Source organism: Selaginella moellendorffii, unplaced genomic scaffold (assembly GCF_000143415.4).
Source record: "Selaginella moellendorffii unplaced genomic scaffold, v1.0 SELMOscaffold_109, whole genome shotgun sequence".
Lineage (NCBI taxonomy): Eukaryota > Viridiplantae > Streptophyta > Lycopodiopsida > Selaginellales > Selaginellaceae > Selaginella > Selaginella moellendorffii.
Genome location: NW_003314370.1, coordinates 221422 through 238918, shown reverse-complemented (window position 1 = coordinate 238918; position 17497 = coordinate 221422). Strand labels below are relative to the sequence as shown.

Here is a 17497-nt window from a genome sequence, read left to right as displayed (position 1 = left end):
AAAGTGTTTGTATTTAGAAGTTTGTTAATTAAAAAAAGTGTTTCTACCAAGAAGGAGCTGGCATCCAACTTAAACTTGGTGATATAAAAAATGATTGAACATGTTTTTAATAGTTTGGATGCTACTTTTGAAGTCAATTGCTATAAGATATAGTTGCAGTGATTCATAACTAATTTAGTATTTCTAATGTGGGTGGGAGGTGTGGGAGTTATGGGCGAAGGTGGGAGAACATGGCACAAATTTACAGAAAAGGGTAAAAAACTAAAAGGGAGGGGCACTGCCAAGTCACTTTTGGAACAATATGTTGTTTAATGGGAATTCTGATGTACTAGCCTAACCTCAGCCACTTTATCTTCCCCCCATGCCACATTTTCTTGTATTCTTTATCACATAGGCTTTGACTCAAGATAATTGACAATTTACCTTGGTTGTGCCTAACAAATTAATTGCATATACCAAGTGTGTATACCAAGAGAAATTGTTCTTGTTCTTGGTTGAGAAAAATTTGCTAGTTTAGGCTAGTTCCCTGGAACAAATTTATTTAATCTATAATACTATACCCTAGTTGCTTACAATCCTCTTCAATGAAGAAGAAGTTTATCAATCTCTCTCTTATAGAAAAAAGCTCTGAGTAACATATGATTGCTACACTGGGCTGGAGGAAATTGGTGGGATGCATTAGTTTGACCTTGCCGTCCTAGCTCAGCTGGCAGAGCACGTGGCTTTTAATCACATGGTCGTGGGTTCGAACCCCACGGACGGTAACATCCTCTGTTTTAGGGTTTTTATTTTAGGTCTCCTTTCATGGACGACATTCTCGTCCTCGACAACGGCGGGGGTTTTGTCAAGGCGGGTATCGTCGGCACGCATGATGATCCAATCGTCGTCCCCAACTGCCTAGCTCGCCCACGCGGCTCCAAGAAATGGATAATCGCCGATCAGCTGGAGAAATGCGACGAGATTCAAGGTATTTCTCTCCGCCGTCCCTTCGATCGCGGCTATCTCGTCCACTGCGATGCCGAGAAGGAGGTCTGGGACCGTGTCTTCAAGGCGCTCGTCAAGATTCGCCCGCCGGAGACGGCATTGTTCCTCGTCGAGCCCCCTTTCACTCTGAGCGCCATCCGCAAGAACACCGACGAGCTCGTGTTTGAGGAGTTTGGATTCCAGAGCCTCTTCGTCTCTCACGCCGCGCCGCTGGTCCACTTATACGAAGCAAATCGGAGGCCCAAGAGCAGGCTGGCTCTCGGGAATTGCAGCTTGGTGGTGGATTGCGGATTCTCCTTCACGCACGCCGTGCCAATCGTGCAAGGATTTCCAGTCTACCATGGCATCAAGAGGATCAATCTCGGCGGCAAAGCTCTCACGAATTATCTCAAGGAGCTCGTTTCCTACAGGGCCTGGAATGTCATGGACGAGACTTATATCATGGAGGATGTGAAGCATTCACTGTGCTTTTGCTCCAAGAATGTTCTTGGCGACCTCGACGTGGCAAGGTGGTGTTCTCGATGTAAAGCTTTTCCTCTCGTTTTTACACAGTGGTGGATTCAGGAAGAAGGGACGGGAGAACTATATCCGCTGCCAGTACGTTCTTCCGGATGGTGTCAAGAACAAACGTGGATTTGTCAAGGATCCCGCTGCCGCTGCCGCTTATTTTTCCAAGCAAGGTGGAGAGCAACAGGGAGAAGAGAAAGAAGAGGCCCAAGCTCCGATGGATGTTGATGCCGCTGTGGACGAGGCTGCGGAAGCTTCAGATCCAAATCGACGAAATGCTATTCCTGTTGCTGATGATCAGGTAACTTGGAACTTTCTTTCATTTGTTCTTTGACTATCTCTGGATGAATTGGACAGGAACTTACACTGACCAACGAGCGATTCATGGTGCCCGAGATGTTGTTCCAGCCCGCAGATCTTGGTATGGCCGTGAACTTTTCAGTTTTTTAGTGAAAAGCTGACACATCACTGCTGCTTAATTGAAGGCATGGAGGAAGCTGGGCTTTCCGAATGCATCGTCCGAGCTATCAACTCTTGCCACCCGGATCTTCATCCTTTGCTCTACTCCAAGTACATTTCTTTACGCTTTGAAGTGCTGTTTAACCGAGTTTTTTACAGCATCATACTGACTGGAGGATGCGTCCAGTTCCCATTTTTCAAGGAGAAACTGTAAGGATCTCAAAGTTTCTGCTTTGAGACTTTCACGAACTTCCCTGTTCTTCCATTTTGTGACACAGGGAAAGCGAGCTCAGACCTTTGGTACCTGATGAATACAACCTCAATATCCAACTCACAGACAGGTTAGCTTCAAATGAAAAAAAGGATTAAGGGGGATTTACTCTGCCTCTGTTTTTACTTGCTTGTGTAGCCCGATCAAAGCTCCATGGTATGGAGGAGCCCTGCTAGCTTCTAGTCCTGAGTTTCAAGGCTGCTCGGTGACAAAGAAACAGTACGAAGAGGAGGGCTCTCACAGGTGTCGGTGGAGATTCTTGCAGTGAGTGGATCGCTCCAACTCCGTGAAAAGCTCTACGGTGTTTTCAAGGCTGCCGAATCGGTAGGACAAGGAAAGAAAGATCATCTCAGAGGTAAGAAAATTTTGCAGTGAAAATCCAACATAAATTATGCAAAGTTAGTCTCTAACCAAGCACGATTCGTAGAAGATCGGGCGGGCATGCCAGCCTTCGGCTACTGTGAGCACCATTATTACATCGTCCGTGATGTCTAGCTCCTCGGAAACCTCTGAAAGAAAACCACAAGGTTAGAAACAAAAGGAAATTTTCTAAAGTTTTGTGAGGGGCGCATACCTTTGTACTGGGCCTGGAGAAGCTTTGCAGTGGTCGTCGTCTCGCACCACACATGAAGAACACACTGGGAGAAGCTGTGCCTGTCCGTCACTCCATGCCTCGCCACAACCTGTGCGGGATGAGATTTAGCAAAGTTCCAAGAGTAGAAAAATTTCGCTCTTACCAGTCCAAAGAGTTTCTTGTAGAGCAGCCTGTAAGCCATCTGCGGGGAGAAGTCTTCTGGATTCGGGTAAGACATCGCCCTGGTGACCGAAACTCCGACTCTCTGGCCATACAGGTTGCAAATGTAATCCACCTTCTTCCAGTTCATGGCGCAGTACTCCACCTCCATCTCCGTCACCACGTCCGTGGCTTTGAACTTCCTCACGAAATACTCCACCGAGAGGGACTGCATGCACGAGGAGTCCATCGCCAGAAACCACTATAAAACAGAAAATATGATAACATATATTCTTGTACTTACCTCAGAGATGGTAGAAGTTCCCCCGGCATTGCTTTCAGTGGCCACGCGCATGGCATCTCGTCCCAGCCCGAATTTCACGAAGGACGAGAACGCCTCAAACCTTCCAACGAAAACTTGCCTGCGCTTGGCATCTCCCACAGCAGTAGTAGCAGTAGCAGTAGCAGCAGCAGCAGCAACTCGTGCTACTTCTGTTACTTCCGGCGATGTCTCGAACAAATCCGCCGCGGAAGATGCCTCGTCGAAGCTTGGAGGGGTAGAGGGTCTCCTGTGCTCCGCAAGAGCTAGCGTGAGCAGCAGATTCTCCTTCAGCGGCGAGATGACGACGAAGTCCTTGTTGAGCATGAGATAGACAGGGGGCAAGTAGCCGGATGGTGGTGGTGGTGGCGCGGACGGGGCCCCCTTCCCAGCATCTCGGCTCGCAAAACCATTCGGCTCCTCCGGCGATGATGGATTGGAAGAGTTGTCAAAGGCAGCTTGGCGACACCTCTTTTGCTGCTGCTGCTGGTGCGAAGAAGGCATGAGAATGGGAGGCAGCCGCATCCATCCTTTGCCACTGCTACCACCACTCTCAATTCCAAGTCTCCTCCCTGCTAGCGAGAATCCATCTCCTCCATTTCTTTCATCTTCTCCTCCCAGCTGTTGGTGGCTTTGCTGAGTGGGACCTTTGGTGCCTAGAATATCCTCGCGCTCATCCGCGATGCGAGTAGCCAGGGAATTACGCTCTAAAACGCCGCTAAACCTCTCTTGTTGCCGCGGAGCGAGCGATGGCCACTGCGAGTCACCGAGACTAAACCTGGACGTGGATCTCCCGAAATTTCCCTGCCAGGGGCACGATTCTGCCGCCCAGGAGCACGATTTCTCCCGGAATTCGCAAGCCCCGGGGAGCGACGGCCACGCCGTGTAATCCTCGCGCTCCAGGGGATTCCTCTGCCCGATGGCCGGAAATCCATGGATTTCGAGGCCGTTTCGAGCGTTGTCTCCATGGCCGCGGCCTACCTCGTCATCCTGGAGCTCGCTGAACAAGCCGGCGGCATCCAAGAACGGAGGAATTCGAGTTCCGGGTTGTGGAAACCCGTCCCTGGACATTTACCGTGGATTTGTTGTTGGTGTTCTTGGTGTTCTTCATCGCGCTGTGCTGTTCTTCGCTGCCTCGAGAGCGCCCTAGTGAAATCTAGCCCTCCTAGAACATGGCGCCTTCTCCTTCCCACTACTACTCTGAAAGCCTATTTTTCCTACCTTGGAGTTTTCCCTCCGGTGGAAGAAAGCAGCCCTCCACCGTTGGATGGCGAAAGGGCGCCGGTGAACCGACGGCATCGCGCGGGAGAATCTAACGGCGCTGGTCAAGAAAGATTTTGCCCCGTTAAACGTGGATACTCGAATATTCTATCTTCGCATTTGTTGTTAGGGTTCTTCCGATGAGCGCATCGGTGTAGCGCAAAACTCCAGCGATCGGCTGCGGGCTGTAGAGAGATGTCCTACTGTTCTCTGTGGTTCGATGGCGCATCCAGAGGCAACGGCACGGGATCGACCGTGGCGGGCTATGGATTCGTGCTGCAAGATCCTCGCGGCGCGCCTCTCGTCCAGGCGTCCGAGTTCCTGGGATATGATTTTACCAACAATCAGGCCGAGTACAAGGCGCTCATTGCTGGGCTACGCAAGGCGAGGGCCATAAACATCAAGAACATCTACATCCGGGGCGATTCCGAGCTCGTCGTCTATCAGGTATTCCGGTTCTATCTTTTGGTCCTCACTAGTATCTAGTCATCGCGCTTCTAGTGCTTGATCAGTGATCTAGAAGTTCTAGTAGTTGAGCAGTCATCTCGAAGTTCTAGTGCTTGAGCAGCGATCGAGAAGTTCTAGTGCGCCAATCCATGCATGGTATTCTTTTCCTTTGCTTTTTTGGGAGGAGAGAAAAATTGATCACACTGTCAGTCCCTCACACTTTGGAAAGAGGTAAAGGTACTGGAAGCATTGATCACACACGCTTCCCATCCCTTCACTTGTCGGTTCTAATTTTTCGTTTTCTATAGCCATTCCATCTCGCTCACTACTCCAATCATCATCGATCTATCGAAAGTGAGCTTGAAGATCACGATCACAGCTCTGACGTTTATAAGTTTTCCAGGTTCGAGGAATTTACAAAGCCAGGAACCCGACGCTGCGCCGCTACTTGTCCGAGGTGATGGATCTACTCGACTGCTTCGACATCTATGCCACCGATCACGTCCGCCGCGAACAAAACCAGCTCGCCGACGCGCTCGCGATCGACGGCCTCCGCAAGATCTACGACGATTACTGCTATGGCTACCGGGCGATCCTCCAGTGCTGCTACTACGATGCCGGGGCATGGAAGTACCTCCTCAACCAGCGAGTCCGGGGCTACTGGAGGATGAAGTACATGCTCTCGGTGATCCAGGAAGAGTTTCCGGATGTTTATGACGTGATCGAGGGCTGGTGCTATGGTCTCGGCATCCACGACCAGGACGATGACATTGCCCACATCTTGGCGCTCTACTAGCTAGAATATCCTTGGTTTGAAAACAAGCGGGAATTTATGTACGGTGTTGTTCTGTATTGTTTAGGGTTTAACGGGCGCCGTTTAAAGATTATCCCGTTTACTCGAATATTCGTTTTTTGCATTTCTTGTTAGGGTTCTTTCATTGAGGGGAAGATTTCCACACAAACTCTAGCGATCCGTAGAGCGAATGTCATATTCTCAGCGGAAATGGCATGTGATTGACCGAGGCTGGCTATGGGTCCGTGCTGCAAGATCCTTGCGGCGTGCATCTCTTCCAGGCGTCCGATTCAATTTCACCAATAATCAGGCGGACTACAAGGCGCTCATCGCTGGGCTGCGCAAGGCGAGGGCCATAAACATCAAGAACATCGACATTCGTGGCGACTCCGAGCTCGTCGTTAATCAGATATTTCTTTCTCTTTTCTCCGGGTTTTTCCTTTAGATCTCCAGATGACGTTTACACGTTTTCCAGGTTCGCAGAATTTTTCAAGCCAGGGACCCAACTCTACGCCGGTACTGGTCCGATGTGATGGATCTCCTGGGTTGCTTCACCATCAATCACGTCCGCCGCGACCAAAACCGGCTCGCCGACTCGCTCGCTGGCAAGGGCCTCTGCAAGATCTACGCTGATTACTGCTATGGCGACCGGGCGATCCTCCAGTGCTGCTACTACTTCACTGGCGCAATGAAGTACCTACTCAACCAGCGCATCCGGGCTACTGGAGGATGAGCTACATGCGCTCGGTGATCCAGGACAAGTTCCCGGATGTGTTTGACGTGGTGCTATGATCTTGGCGCTCTACTAGCTGAAATATCGCATATCCGTCTTGTTTTAAAAACTGGCGGGAATTTATGTACGGTACGGTTACGTACGGTATGAGGTGTAAATTAGGGTTTATGGGGCATTGGAAATTTAGGGCTTTGTAGATTAGCGAGAGAAGCGATGGCGTCGTCGTCGTCCAGCGCCGAGGAGGAGCTCGCGATGGTGGAGCGATTTCTCACTCGCCTGGTGTTCACCGAGGATGCGCAGCTGGAGAAGGTGTTGTCTAAGCTCCTCCCCTACGCGATCTCGCTCATGTCGTCGAGCAGCAATGCCACCAGAGTCAAGGTAGGATCTTTTTTTGAGGGAAAATGCGATCGTGATTGGGAGATTGAGATTACAGGTGACTGAAATGCTGAGCCACATCAATAAGCGTGTCAAGGAGCAACGTTCTATCAAGTTGCCGCTTGCAGAGCTGCTCGGTGTCTACAGGCGGCCCGATGCGGCGGTGATCGTGAAGAACTTCTCGCTGGTTTACATTGAGATGGCATTTGATCGATCCACCTCTGAAGTAAGCGTTTTCTTCTCCATCGTTCTTTGGTAATCCGGCTTAAACTTTTAGGAACAAATAGCCATTGTTCCTGAGATGCTCACTGGGCTCGCATCTTTTCCTCCGTTGCATAGGGATATTTTCTTAAGGACTACTGCCAAGGTCTGGGATTCAATTCATTCGCACTGAAAGATAGAAGACTTTGAACAGGCTTTAGAGAAGGTTTCTTCAGATCGAGTCTTTGAGGATGTAGCAACGAAGCTGAAGGCTTGTCTTTCGTCCCAAGACTACCCGATCTTGTTCGAATTTATTTCCCAAACCTTGTTATATCAAGTTCCATCGGCTTCTCAAGAAGGGTATTTACAAACGCTTCTTTTCGTGATTGCTTTATAACTTTATTTTCTGATCTAGAGTTCCACCACCAGGTCTTTCGTTGGCGCAGGTGGCTCGTGTGTGTGGTAAAACGCCGATCCAAAGCGAGCACCTTGTTCCTCGAAAGGTAGTTGTGTTCATGAAGTTCTTTCTATAATTGTTTTGGTCGCAATAGATGGGTTTCCTCAATCTAATTGCGAAGATGGAAGTTGCGCCCCAAGATGTTTATTTTACTCTACTTGTTGCTTCCTCAGACAGGTATGATTTGTGATGACAACATTTTAAGCCCTATCTTTTGCTTGCAGAAACGATTTGGTTGCAAAGCGAGGTGAGGAGCTGCTGAAGAAGAAGGCATCCGGTGTTAACATGGAGGATAAAACGTTTGTGAAGAGTCTGTTCACGATTTTTCTCGGTGAGTATCTATTACGTTGCATTCTTCTTTTTATTTCTCTGATTGCATGCCGCTTTTCAGGCACCCCCGCTAACGATCGAGTACCTGCTGATGGAAAAGTTAGCGCTGCTAGTCCGATACTGAAGGCTAAGATCATGAGCGCGCTTACCCATTCTGTTGCAGCAGCAAATATCTTCCCGATGACTCTGCAATGCATTTTCGACTGTTTCAATGGTACGACAATAAGCACCCAGGCATGTAAAGATGTCTAACAGTTTTTTGCAGGACAAGCCACGACCAAAAAACTGAAACAAGCAGGGATGGAGTTCACCGTGTGGGTTTTTAAGCATGTACGTGTTTTACTTCTAACATGTGTAATGCTCAAGCCTGTATTTTCTTATGCAGGCCTCTAGCGACCAACTTAAGTTGATGGCTCCCCTCATTCTTAGTCACTTCATCAAGTTTCTTGATGAAAAGGAAATAGGTGCGTTGCTTTAAATTATGGTCGATCACCCTATCTGTTTCTGCAGACCCGGCCATGTACCCTATGAGAGTGTTTGGATATCAAGCTGTTGGTCAGCTCGCACAACGCGCACCTCATCTCTTTCGGTCTGTTGCTGTTGAATTTACTTGTGGTTTTTACTTCCTGTTTAACAGGAGCAATTCTGACATGGCAAAGCGTCTTTTTCGTGCGCTGCAAGTGGAAGACGCATCAATGCGTGTCACCCTGCAGGAGGCGGTAAATGCATTAGCTATGGCCTATAAGGTTTGTGATTCCGTTCCACTCCAGACCCAGTCGTTTATTGTGCTTTACAGGACTGCCCGCCAACAGTAGAAAAGGACATCGAAGATTTGTTATTGGAAAACATAAATTCTGTGAGACTTACAGTTTTAGTCTCCGACAGTGTTGACACCTGATGTATAGGTTCAAGGGGAAGTTCGGTTTTGTGTCATTTTCTGGGCAACACGATTATATAAATCAAGTCACGTTCCAAGTCGCTACCTCTGTATGTGTGGAGCTGGCGACTCGAAACTTGATATAAGGTAATTCATTATTTTCCACAATACCAAGTTCACAGCTGACGAAATGTTATACATACAGGGAGTTGAGCTCAGAGGGGTTGCAAATCACAAAGGGCTCTGTCAGCAGCAACGCTAACACATACCCGCCGCTGAAAGAACTGATGTCCTTCATCTGCGAAAAGCAGCCTGGCATTATGAAGCCGTCTGTTGTCGGGGAACGCAATCTTCTTTTTCCTCCAAAGGTCTACGTTGCAATGGTATCTTATCTTATGAAGTGCTACGAGCTTAGAACTCAAGAGGAAGAAGAAATCGTGTCTTTGCGTTTGCTGTTGGAACATGGAATGGCATATGAAGGGGTGGCCGAACTTCATGCTTTGTGCTCTGCCGGACTTCTCACTCTTGCTTCGGAACAACCTACTGTGAGTTCCAAGTTTTTACTACGGTTTCTATTGACATTATGTTTTGCAGAAATTCGCACAACTTTATGCTGAACGTATTGACTGGCTAAAACAGTTTCTGGGAAACATTGATGTGAATACTCGTGAGTCTATCAGTCGACTATTGGGAATCGTGATCGGTGGATTAGATCCTCTGCAAGCTTCGGATTTGCTGAAAAGTTTTGTCGAGGGAACCACAAAAAATCGGTATTTTCTCCCCTTCCATACAAGTGTGAAAACTAAGCACTGATCAGCAGGTTCGAAAATGCACATGGTTCTATATGTTCAGCAGGCTATGCATTGGCTCAATGTAGGACTGGAGTTCCTTCTGTAAGTAATCGATGTAGGTGGGAAATAGCCTTAACGACCGTCTTTCTACTATTCAAGGTTTCCGAAGACGTGCAGCAAAATACGACCAGAGTTCTCATTCGACTTCTTGGGTCTGAGAAGTTTCAACTAGGAGGATTTGCCGCAGAAGCGTTGGGCCATGCTGGTCTGCGTGCTCCACTGGCAGTTCCTCTTGGAGACTTAAGTAAAGAAGAAGAAGTACAAGAAGGAAACGAAACTTTAGCGACCGTTTTCGCTCACTTCAAAAAGCTTCTTCTGTCTCAAGAAGCTAAAGTTGTCCAGAGAACTGTGATCGCTATTGGACACCTATGTTTTGGTAATCCTCTACCTGAGCTTCTTGATCTTGCAGTTGAAATGCTCTTCCAGCTGAAGAGGTCCAAGGTTGGTACTTTTCTTACATCTAGATTTTAGAGTCTCGTGACACTTTGTTTTGTAGGTTGAAGACGTTCTTATTTCAGTGGGCGAAGCGATGGCCTTCATCTGGGGTGTTATTCCCGTCGACGTAGATACAATTCTGCGATCAAATTTTGTGTCGTTGTCACACTCGACCAATTTTTTCAGCGACGACCCTGCGTCTGTCGAGGACCGTAGTGCAAAGGCTGTGGATATTGACGACCAACGCAAAACTTCTAGAGACAAGATTCTCAAGGTGCTGCTTGATGAGCTCATATTCAGTAGCAGAAAGGAGGAGCGTTGTGCTGGATCGGTCTGGCTACTGTCTCTTGTAATCTACTGTGGACGTCATCTGCAAATTCAGGCTTTGCTTCCAAAAATTCAGGTTTTTCTTTTTTATTTATATTTGTGCACCTTTTTCTTACAATGCTTCACGTTTGTAGGAGGCATTTTCTTATTTACTGGGAGAGCAAAACGAGCTTACTCAAGAAATGGCATCACGTGGTATGAGTGTTGTTTATGAACTCGGGGACGCTGCTACGCGGGAGGAGCTTGTGAAGGCGCTTGTGGGGACTCTTTCCGGCACAGCAAAGAAGAAAAGACCAATCAAGGTTCTGTCGTTTATTGACGAGGGCCTTCATTCTTACGCTGTGTTTCTCTTCTTGTAGTTGATGGAGGATACAGAGGTTTTTGCAGAGGGAAGTATTGGTGAAGCTCCAGGTGGTGGAAATATTAGTACGTACAAAGAGCTTTGCAACCTGGCGAACGAGATGGGGCAACCAGATCTCGTGTACAAGTTTATGGACCTTGCAAACTATCAGGCTTCGTTAAACTCAAGACGGGGAGCAGCTTTTGGATTCGCAAAAATTGCCAAACGTGCTGGTGATGCCTTGGAGCCGCATTTGCGTGGACTCGTGCCTAAACTCTTTCGCTATCAACATGATCCGAACAAAAATATTCAGGTACACCCGTAAATATTCTGAAAGTCACTCCTTTTCTCATTTAACTGTAGGATGCAATGGGACACATTTGGAGGTCTCTTGTGGCCGAGCCAAAGAAAACGATCGACATGTTTTATGTCGATATAATGGAAGACCTCTTACTGAACGCAGGTTCGAGGTTATGGCGATCGCGAGAAGCAGCATGTGCGGCGTTGGCAGATCTAATACAAGGTCGCAAGTTCCCAGAGGTACGAGAGACTAGTGTTTCTGCGTTGTGAGAACTTAATAATTTCTGATCAGGTTGAAAACTATCTGTTGAAAATGTGGACAATGGCTTTCCGAGCGATGGATGACATCAAAGAAACTGTCAGAAGTGCTGGAGGAATTCTATGCCGGGCTCTCAGCTCATTAACTTTGAGACTTTGTGACACCTCTCTTACAGCTGACTCTGAAGCGCGTGCAGCAATGGGCATTGTGCTACCTCTTTTACTTTCCAGTGGCATCTCGAGCTCAGTAGCCGAAATACAACTGCTCTCTACCAACTTGGTGATGAAACTTGTAAAGGTGAGTGATAACTGTTTCTACTGATCGCTGTAAAAACGTTATTTCAGAATGCGGGACAAGCTATAAGGCCTCAGTTGCCTAACCTGGTGATTTGTATGCTGGAAAGTCTTTCGAGTCTTGAGGACCAGCGCTTAAACTACGCTGAAGTAAGAGTTTGTTTTTCTTTTTTCACGTCCTTCTTCCGGATCTCTATGGACGTAGATGCATGCAGAAAGACTGGGCATAAGTACAGATAAACTTGACAGCGCGAGGTTCTCTCTCGCAAAAGACTCTCCAATGTGGGACACACTGGACTTTTGCCTGCGTCAGATAGATGAAGAAACTCTTGAATCTCTTGTTCCGCGTTTGGTTCAATTGGTACGGTCCGGCGTGGGGCTAAATACAAGGTATGCATATTGTTTCCTAAAAGTTGATGTCATCTGTGTTTATCATGAAAATGCCAGGGCTGGTGTCGCAAGGTTTATTGCTTTATTGTCACAGCAAGTAGGCTCCGATTTGAGGCAGTATGCCGGACCCATTATGAAGGTTTTGATCCCTACAGTGATATCAGAGAAAAGCACAGCCGCAAAGAAAGCCTTTGCAGCTGCGTGCGCAGCAGTAATGAAGGTTTCCGGCGATCGTTTGTTGGAACAACATATAGCTGATATTGTTGGTTTTTACAAATCCGGAGACAAGGACTCCAGAATTGCCAGCGGACTTTTGCTTAAGGAGCTCTCTCGTCAAGCCAGTGACGGGCTCAAGCAACAAGCTACACTTGTTCTTCCTGTGGCCTTTATCGGGAGGTTTGTTATTTGTGATACTTGTGTTGGATAAGCGTTTTTTGTTTTTCAGATTTGACGAAGAGAAGTCAGTGAGATCCGATTTCGAGGAGGTCTGGGAGGAAAATACCAGTAGCCAGACCGTAGCACTTCAACTGTACATGCTCGAAATTATGCCACTTCTTCTCGATGGCCTTGCAACGTCATCTTGGACTCGAAAGCAGCAGGTACTACCTTAATGAAACGCCTATGATAAATCTTGTTGTGCGTTCAGAGTGCAAAAGCTGTTATCAAAGCCGTGGAGGTTACTGGAGAATCAGCAGAGCCATTCGCTCAGCAACTTATGAAGAGTCTTCTCAATGAGCTGCGTGGTCGCACTTGGGAGGTAGTACTAAGTTTCCTTACGTTTATTTCATCTTCGTTCAACAGGGAAAAGAATGCATTTTTGAGGCGATCTCTGCACTTTGTAAAGGCTGTCCTAAGGGCTTCACAAACATGTCCGAACAAGCGGACTTCATTAGTCCCAGTACAGTGGTTGAGACTGTGATCGCCTCATTTTCTCGGAAAAAGAGCTCTTTTCGCGCTGCGGGATACTCCTGCTTGGAAAAGGTATCTTTCCTCTTTCTCTGCACGGAAAAGCTCACGGTTTTTGTGTCGTCATGCTTCTAGGTTGTAGAGGCTTTTAGTGACTGTGATCTGTTCAAACTGGTTGCTTCAGCTGTTCTCGACGAGCTGGCCGCTAAGGACACTGCTGACTCGGAGAAATCAGCGGGTATCTTCATATTTTGTTTCTGCTCTCCTGTTTAACGGTGTGTTTCTTACTGTCTCAGATGAACCGAGAAAAGGATCAACGCATTTTGAACAAGCTTTTTCTTGCCTCACTGCCAGCCTAAAGTCCAGTGCCGATTCCACCGTACTAGAATACGCGGGGAGAGTTATCGCGTCTTTGCTAACAGGCATGAACAGCAGCTCTTGGCAAGGTAAACATTTCGTGGCTTTTTTGTCTCCTGTGTGATGTTTTTGTGTTCCAATGCCTTAGTGAGGCTAGCGGCGCTTCACTCCACTCAAGCCTTCGCAGAGAAGTGTCCTGGGGGAGTTGCGGATGAACAGGTATGTATTGAGCACAAAAGCTTACAGTGACCATTTGAAGCATTGGTTTTACTGTTTGCAGTCCCAGGAGAAACTTATTCCACCTATCTTGGACTGCGTATCCAACGTCAAGGTCTCTCAGGTGATAAAAATGTGAAATTTTTTTTGGCGTTGTCTTACAAGTTCTGTTTTTTTTCTTTGTTGGTTTCTTCCATTGCCAGGTTCATATCTCGGCCTTGGAGTGCTTGAAAGCAACGCTGCGAGCAATCCTCTCGGTGTCAAGCTTGGGACCCGACACGGCCCAGAAGCTCGAAGCGCGATTGAGAGAGTTCCTCAGCGTCGAGAAGAGCGTCAATGGACGCTCGCTAATCTCCGACATGATTGGCCTTCTCATGGCCAATTCGTCGCAATCCATGCCAGTGGACTGAAAGGATTAAAATTCGAGATTTTACCAGTACGGCCAGGGGTTTTTACCAAGTACGGAGCTCTGTAATATACAAGCGTTATTTAACCCGCCAGTAAGTTGGCAGCTATGACATGCATGTCCATCATAAATGCATTGGCTTAAAACGCATGTGCTGGCGTGCCCCACATGCATGGGTCCATGTCTTCACATGCATGGGGGCCATTTCTAAAGTAAGTACCCATCATCATCATGCATGCCAGGCCATGGCATGACATGACATGACATGACATGGCCACGTAGGCGGCCATAGTGCTTGGTTTTATTTTTTTTCTCTTGTTTGAAGGGAAAATGGCGAGGGAGGAGCGCCGAGAGAGATGAGAGGATTGCGCCGCGGCTATGGCGTGTGAGTAGCAAGGGCAGCGCGGCGCGGCACAATCTTTGCTCTCCTCTCCTTTTTCTCGAGCGGGCGAGCGGCATCGCGCGCCAGCGCCTTTGTGTGACGAGAGGAAAGAATCCAGTGCTCGATCGGCCAGCGGCGCGGCACAGCAGAGGCACAGCGGCGCAGCGAAGCGATTTGGCGTGAGCAACGAAATATTTCGGTGCTAGGTCTTGGGATTTCTTCCTCGTCCCCTTGGATCGGCCAGGATTGGCGCTCGCATTGTGGATTTTAGGGCTTGCGCAGGGCCGGGGCTGATGCTGCTAGCTCCATGAGTCGCGGTAATCATATGCTACTGCTGCTGCCCACGCTAGGTTCGCTCTCCATGCGCATGTGTGCGTGAATTCGCCGAGCACACCAAATGCGAGCGCTCGAGGTCACAGGTTAGCTTCACCGGAGGTCTTTTGCTCTACTTGTTCTTCGAGGAGGTTTGAGGCGGTGGAAAAGAGGCATGGATTCCCAATGAAGATGGCCTCGGCGATGCAAATGCCAATCATGGGTCCTTCCGCGGGGATTAGAACTCCAGTGACAGTAACTCCTTGCGGCCAACCTCTCAACACCGCCAACCATTCCAACACCACTCCAGCGGGAATTCTCTCCTCCGGTGGCGTTGGGATGTCCAATCTCACTTTGGGACTTCCACCGTCTTCCACTTTGCCGGGAGGAGGTTTCGGGGCTCCGGCGAACGGGCTGGGGGAGACTGGGCTCATGAGAGTGAAGCTGGCGGACATGCTTCCGGAAGAAGGGGAGCCATCTCCGGTCTATCTCAAGGCAGTGGATGCAGTCTCCACGTCGCTCGCCAGGGCCAATGCAGTGATTATCGAGCTCAGCTCCGAGGATGCCAAGCTCGTGAGGTGTGCTCTTCAATCGGCCAAGCTCTATCTTAGGAACTGTGTACATACGACCACCACCACCCATGCATGGGGCTCCTCGGATTGGAACAAGAGTACTGCTTGCCGGGATTCATTCGTCTACAAAGCCGGAAGGTCTGTATAGGACTTCTTCTTTCGTTGGTCTCATTCTCACGTTTCTCTCTTCTACATATAAGGTCTGAGGAGGCTGATCCTCCGCCTCCTTGCATGCCGGATGTTTTCAGATGCATGGGTAAGGCATCGCGAGCATCTCTGAGTGTTATTGCTCGCTATCTTCGTCTTCGTGGAGAGTAAGTTCAATAAAAAACTCTGATTTTTTTCAGTGGTTTCTTACCTTTCTTATCCAGCGTCTTCTTTCCGCTACTAGACGACTCACCTTTGCCACCAGGCGATGTATCATCTTCCGATCTGACGGCAAGTCTACACCATAGTTCTCCTGGTGCTTGTGGAAAGGGATCACTGGCAGCGGGCGATAACTTGCAGGAGGTAGAGAAAGGACTTTTGATGCTCATTGCATCCGATGCACCAGGATTGCTTGTAAGTCTTGGAGCTACGAGTCATGGGATTACGAAATAATATCATTGTTTGGACAGGTGAATGATTCTAATGGACACTGGTACACAGCAGACAGTGCTCTCTCTCCTGGAGACCTCTTGCTACTTGCTGGAAGAGCTCTTCATCAAGCGACTGCTGGTTTACGTCGTCCTTCGCCTTATAAGATGGGAATGCCAGCGCTATCGCCGGTTCCTGGAGCAACAAGGTAACGTCTTTATCTTACGGGACCACTGACAAGGTGACCGTATGAAACTGGCAGGACTTCCTTAGCGTTTAGATTAATGCCGCGTCACAATGCAACCTTCGACATTGCAGCTGCGTTGAAGAGCGCTGGTCACTGTGTTCCTGAAGGATATGGGGCCATTACCGTGGCGCAGTTCATGGATGGCTTATCGGCTGCAGAAACGTTGATGGTTAACAGTGGAGATAGTAGCCTGGTACGTGACTGAACTGTGGTGCTTTTCAACTAGGACTTATGGTTATGTGCATGCAGGAGGGACATGAAGATAGTTCGCTTAAACTAGCACTTTCCGATCCACTCTCGTATGTATTCATCTGCCTTTCTTTCTCTCGCCTTATAGCTGTCCTTCAGGGGTCAATATCTCGAGGATGCCATGCTGAATCCCAAGTGTGGCCATTCATTTGGTTGCGTCACTCTCCAAAGAACGAGGGAATCGGTAATGGCCTCGTCAAATTCAAAGTTTGCTTTCGTAATGCGTGACGAGCTACTTTCAGGGCACTTGTCCATCGTGTTCCGCAGCTATCGACAGCCAGCACTTGATTCCAAACATCGGTAAGGCATTCTAACATCGAGACGTTAAAAACTGGTGTAATGTTATTCTTTGTGTTTCCAGCGCTCAGGGCGGCAGCTGCTGCATTTAGGCGGGAGGAACAAAACAGAATACAGTCAAGGGCCAAGCGTCGGAAAGAGAATGGACATGGAGAGACGGACGTGAGACGACGGGTAGCATTATTTCCATTTTTTCCTTTCAGAATCTCATTGTTCCTAGTCAAGCAGGAAAACATTGGTTCTCCAACCGAGAAGGAGAGCGGGAAAGTCACAAAAGGTGTCCAGTACCCTTTCAAAGTAAACGAAAGAGTCAAGATCAAGGTGAGATGGTTGTTTGTGTGTCAGAGATTTTTGCGATATAATATTTTCTGTGCAGGGAAACAAACGGACTCCAGAGAAATTCGTTGGTCGAGAAGCGATCATAACCTCGCAATGTCTAAATGGCTGGTAAGCCTCTTCTCGCCTTGTTAGTTAAGATGGATTCTTCTTTTTTTTGTGCAGGTATTTAGTTAGGACTTTGGACAGCAACGAGAGCGTACGCTTGCAATATAGATCACTGCAAGCTAGTGGTGATAACACCATCACGACCAACCCCACCCCTATTACCACCACCAGCAACGCCAGTACTGAAGAACAGGCTCAACATTCTTGATAAGTTTGGGCCACCTGTAACATTTTAAACTTCAACAATTTTGTTCACTCAGATTATAATATCTTTACCATGACCAGACTTTAAATAATTAGTTAACCTTGTGTATTTTAAATACTATGATAAAGAAATTGATAGGATCATTTTGTTTGACACGAGAGTTTCGGAATGGATTGCCCCCGATAGTCCTAACCTTCAATGTTCCAATGCGAAACCGCAGCAATGTCTCAGGCGCCCTAAAATACTTATTTATTTGATCATTTCAAGCAATCTCAGGATTTGGAACAAATGCTAATATGTAACTTGTTCGCAACAAGGCGTAAAACCCACAAGACTCTCATGCGCAAAGAGAAAAGTTGGAACTTCTCCTTCGATGTCATTCCTCTT

General features: G+C 47.9%; 5 protein-coding genes and 1 non-coding gene across 12 annotated transcripts; 5 read left to right on the top strand and 1 right to left on the bottom strand.

Annotated features, from left to right (window-relative positions):
- The first annotated feature begins 691 nt into the window (after positions 1–691).
- Positions 692–764, top strand: TRNAK-UUU. The gene has a single exon. It is a non-coding gene; the product is annotated as a tRNA-Lys (tRNA).
- Positions 765–794: 30 nt separating this feature from the next.
- Positions 795–3253, top strand: LOC9631541 (actin-related protein 6). Of its 4 annotated transcripts, none has more exons than XM_024664347.1 (8): positions 795–1493; positions 1549–1792; positions 1849–1912; positions 1977–2061; positions 2110–2160; positions 2229–2291; positions 2360–2576; positions 2649–3253. In XM_024664347.1, the coding sequence occupies exons 1-7, from the start codon at positions 805–807 to the stop codon at positions 2487–2489; spliced, it is 1326 nt and encodes a 441-aa protein (XP_024520115.1). In that variant the 5' UTR covers positions 795–804; the 3' UTR covers positions 2490–2576; positions 2649–3253. The 4 variants fall into 4 exon arrangements, with proteins under 4 accessions (XP_024520115.1, XP_024520114.1, XP_024520113.1 ...); XM_024664346.1 differs by having other exon boundaries at positions 2652–2775; XM_024664345.1 differs by having other exon boundaries at positions 1977–2160.
- LOC9662431 lies at positions 2560–4452 on the bottom strand. 4 transcript variants are annotated; one of them, XM_002990447.2, is made up of 4 exons: positions 3259–4452; positions 2959–3216; positions 2796–2904; positions 2560–2730 (listed from the first exon to the last, which is right to left on the bottom strand). In XM_002990447.2, exons 1-4 carry the CDS (start codon positions 4342–4344, stop codon positions 2621–2623), a joined length of 1563 nt encoding a protein of 520 aa, XP_002990493.2. In that variant the 5' UTR covers positions 4345–4452; the 3' UTR covers positions 2560–2620. The 4 variants fall into 4 exon arrangements, with proteins under 4 accessions (XP_002990493.2, XP_024520111.1, XP_024520109.1 ...); XM_024664343.1 differs by having other exon boundaries at positions 2959–3183; XM_024664341.1 differs by having other exon boundaries at positions 2796–3216.
- Positions 4453–4728: 276 nt separating this feature from the next.
- Positions 4729–5882, top strand: LOC112342454 (uncharacterized protein Mb2253c-like). Its single transcript, XM_024664299.1, has 2 exons — positions 4729–4980; positions 5384–5882. The coding sequence occupies exons 1-2, from the start codon at positions 4729–4731 to the stop codon at positions 5774–5776; spliced, it is 645 nt and encodes a 214-aa protein (XP_024520067.1). The 3' UTR covers positions 5777–5882.
- An 806-nt stretch (positions 5883–6688) lies between these two features.
- On the top strand, positions 6689–13944 carry LOC9662430 (proteasome adapter and scaffold protein ECM29). Its single transcript, XM_024664329.1, has 34 exons — positions 6689–6884; positions 6940–7107; positions 7159–7248; positions 7297–7442; positions 7498–7585; positions 7634–7716; positions 7764–7870; positions 7931–8083; positions 8135–8199; positions 8255–8333; positions 8380–8458; positions 8507–8615; positions 8666–8725; positions 8775–8893; positions 8952–9291; positions 9341–9516; positions 9567–9639; positions 9697–10038; positions 10094–10435; positions 10494–10661; positions 10719–11012; positions 11063–11239; positions 11292–11555; positions 11603–11701; positions 11757–11941; positions 11999–12337; positions 12387–12540; positions 12588–12698; positions 12743–12922; positions 12983–13085; positions 13144–13293; positions 13353–13423; positions 13485–13544; positions 13624–13944. The coding sequence occupies exons 1-34, from the start codon at positions 6720–6722 to the stop codon at positions 13828–13830; spliced, it is 5346 nt and encodes a 1781-aa protein (XP_024520097.1). The 5' UTR covers positions 6689–6719; the 3' UTR covers positions 13831–13944.
- A 192-nt stretch (positions 13945–14136) lies between these two features.
- On the top strand, positions 14137–17204 carry LOC9631540. Its single transcript, XM_024664351.1, has 12 exons — positions 14137–15230; positions 15293–15406; positions 15464–15653; positions 15710–15876; positions 15931–16108; positions 16165–16214; positions 16264–16348; positions 16407–16464; positions 16526–16635; positions 16690–16782; positions 16838–16908; positions 16963–17204. Exons 1-12 carry the CDS (start codon positions 14707–14709, stop codon positions 17111–17113), a joined length of 1791 nt encoding a protein of 596 aa, XP_024520119.1. The 5' UTR covers positions 14137–14706; the 3' UTR covers positions 17114–17204.
- Positions 17205–17497: the final 293 nt, after the last annotated feature.

Excerpts from the sequence above, each read along its gene's own strand:
- LOC9662431 (XM_024664341.1), bottom strand. The coding sequence starts at position 4,344 with ATGTCCAGGGACGGGTTTCCACAACCCGGAACTCGAATTCCTCCGTTC. Across the intron at positions 3,217-3,258 it reads GAACTTCTACCATCTCTGAG|TGGTTTCTGGCGATGGACTC; the intron begins GTAAGTACAAGA and ends TCTGTTTTATAG. Across the intron at positions 2,731-2,795 it reads TCTCCAGGCCCAGTACAAAG|AGGTTTCCGAGGAGCTAGAC; the intron begins GTATGCGCCCCT and ends GTTTTCTTTCAG.
- LOC9631540 (XM_024664351.1), top strand. The coding sequence starts at position 14,707 with ATGAAGATGGCCTCGGCGATGCAAATGCCAATCATGGGTCCTTCCGCG. Across the intron at positions 16,636-16,689 it reads AGACGGACGTGAGACGACGG|GAAAACATTGGTTCTCCAAC; the intron begins GTAGCATTATTT and ends CTAGTCAAGCAG. Across the intron at positions 16,783-16,837 it reads ACGAAAGAGTCAAGATCAAG|GGAAACAAACGGACTCCAGA; the intron begins GTGAGATGGTTG and ends TTTTCTGTGCAG.
- LOC9631541 (XM_024664345.1), top strand. The coding sequence starts at position 805 with ATGGACGACATTCTCGTCCTCGACAACGGCGGGGGTTTTGTCAAGGCG. Across the intron at positions 1,793-1,848 it reads TTCCTGTTGCTGATGATCAG|GAACTTACACTGACCAACGA; the intron begins GTAACTTGGAAC and ends TGAATTGGACAG. Across the intron at positions 2,161-2,228 it reads CCATTTTTCAAGGAGAAACT|GGAAAGCGAGCTCAGACCTT; the intron begins GTAAGGATCTCA and ends TTTGTGACACAG.
- LOC112342454 (XM_024664299.1), top strand. The coding sequence starts at position 4,729 with ATGTCCTACTGTTCTCTGTGGTTCGATGGCGCATCCAGAGGCAACGGC. Across the intron at positions 4,981-5,383 it reads CCGAGCTCGTCGTCTATCAG|GTTCGAGGAATTTACAAAGC; the intron begins GTATTCCGGTTC and ends TAAGTTTTCCAG.
- LOC9662430 (XM_024664329.1), top strand. The coding sequence starts at position 6,720 with ATGGCGTCGTCGTCGTCCAGCGCCGAGGAGGAGCTCGCGATGGTGGAG. Across the intron at positions 12,923-12,982 it reads GATACTCCTGCTTGGAAAAG|GTTGTAGAGGCTTTTAGTGA; the intron begins GTATCTTTCCTC and ends TCATGCTTCTAG. Across the intron at positions 13,086-13,143 it reads TGACTCGGAGAAATCAGCGG|ATGAACCGAGAAAAGGATCA; the intron begins GTATCTTCATAT and ends TTACTGTCTCAG.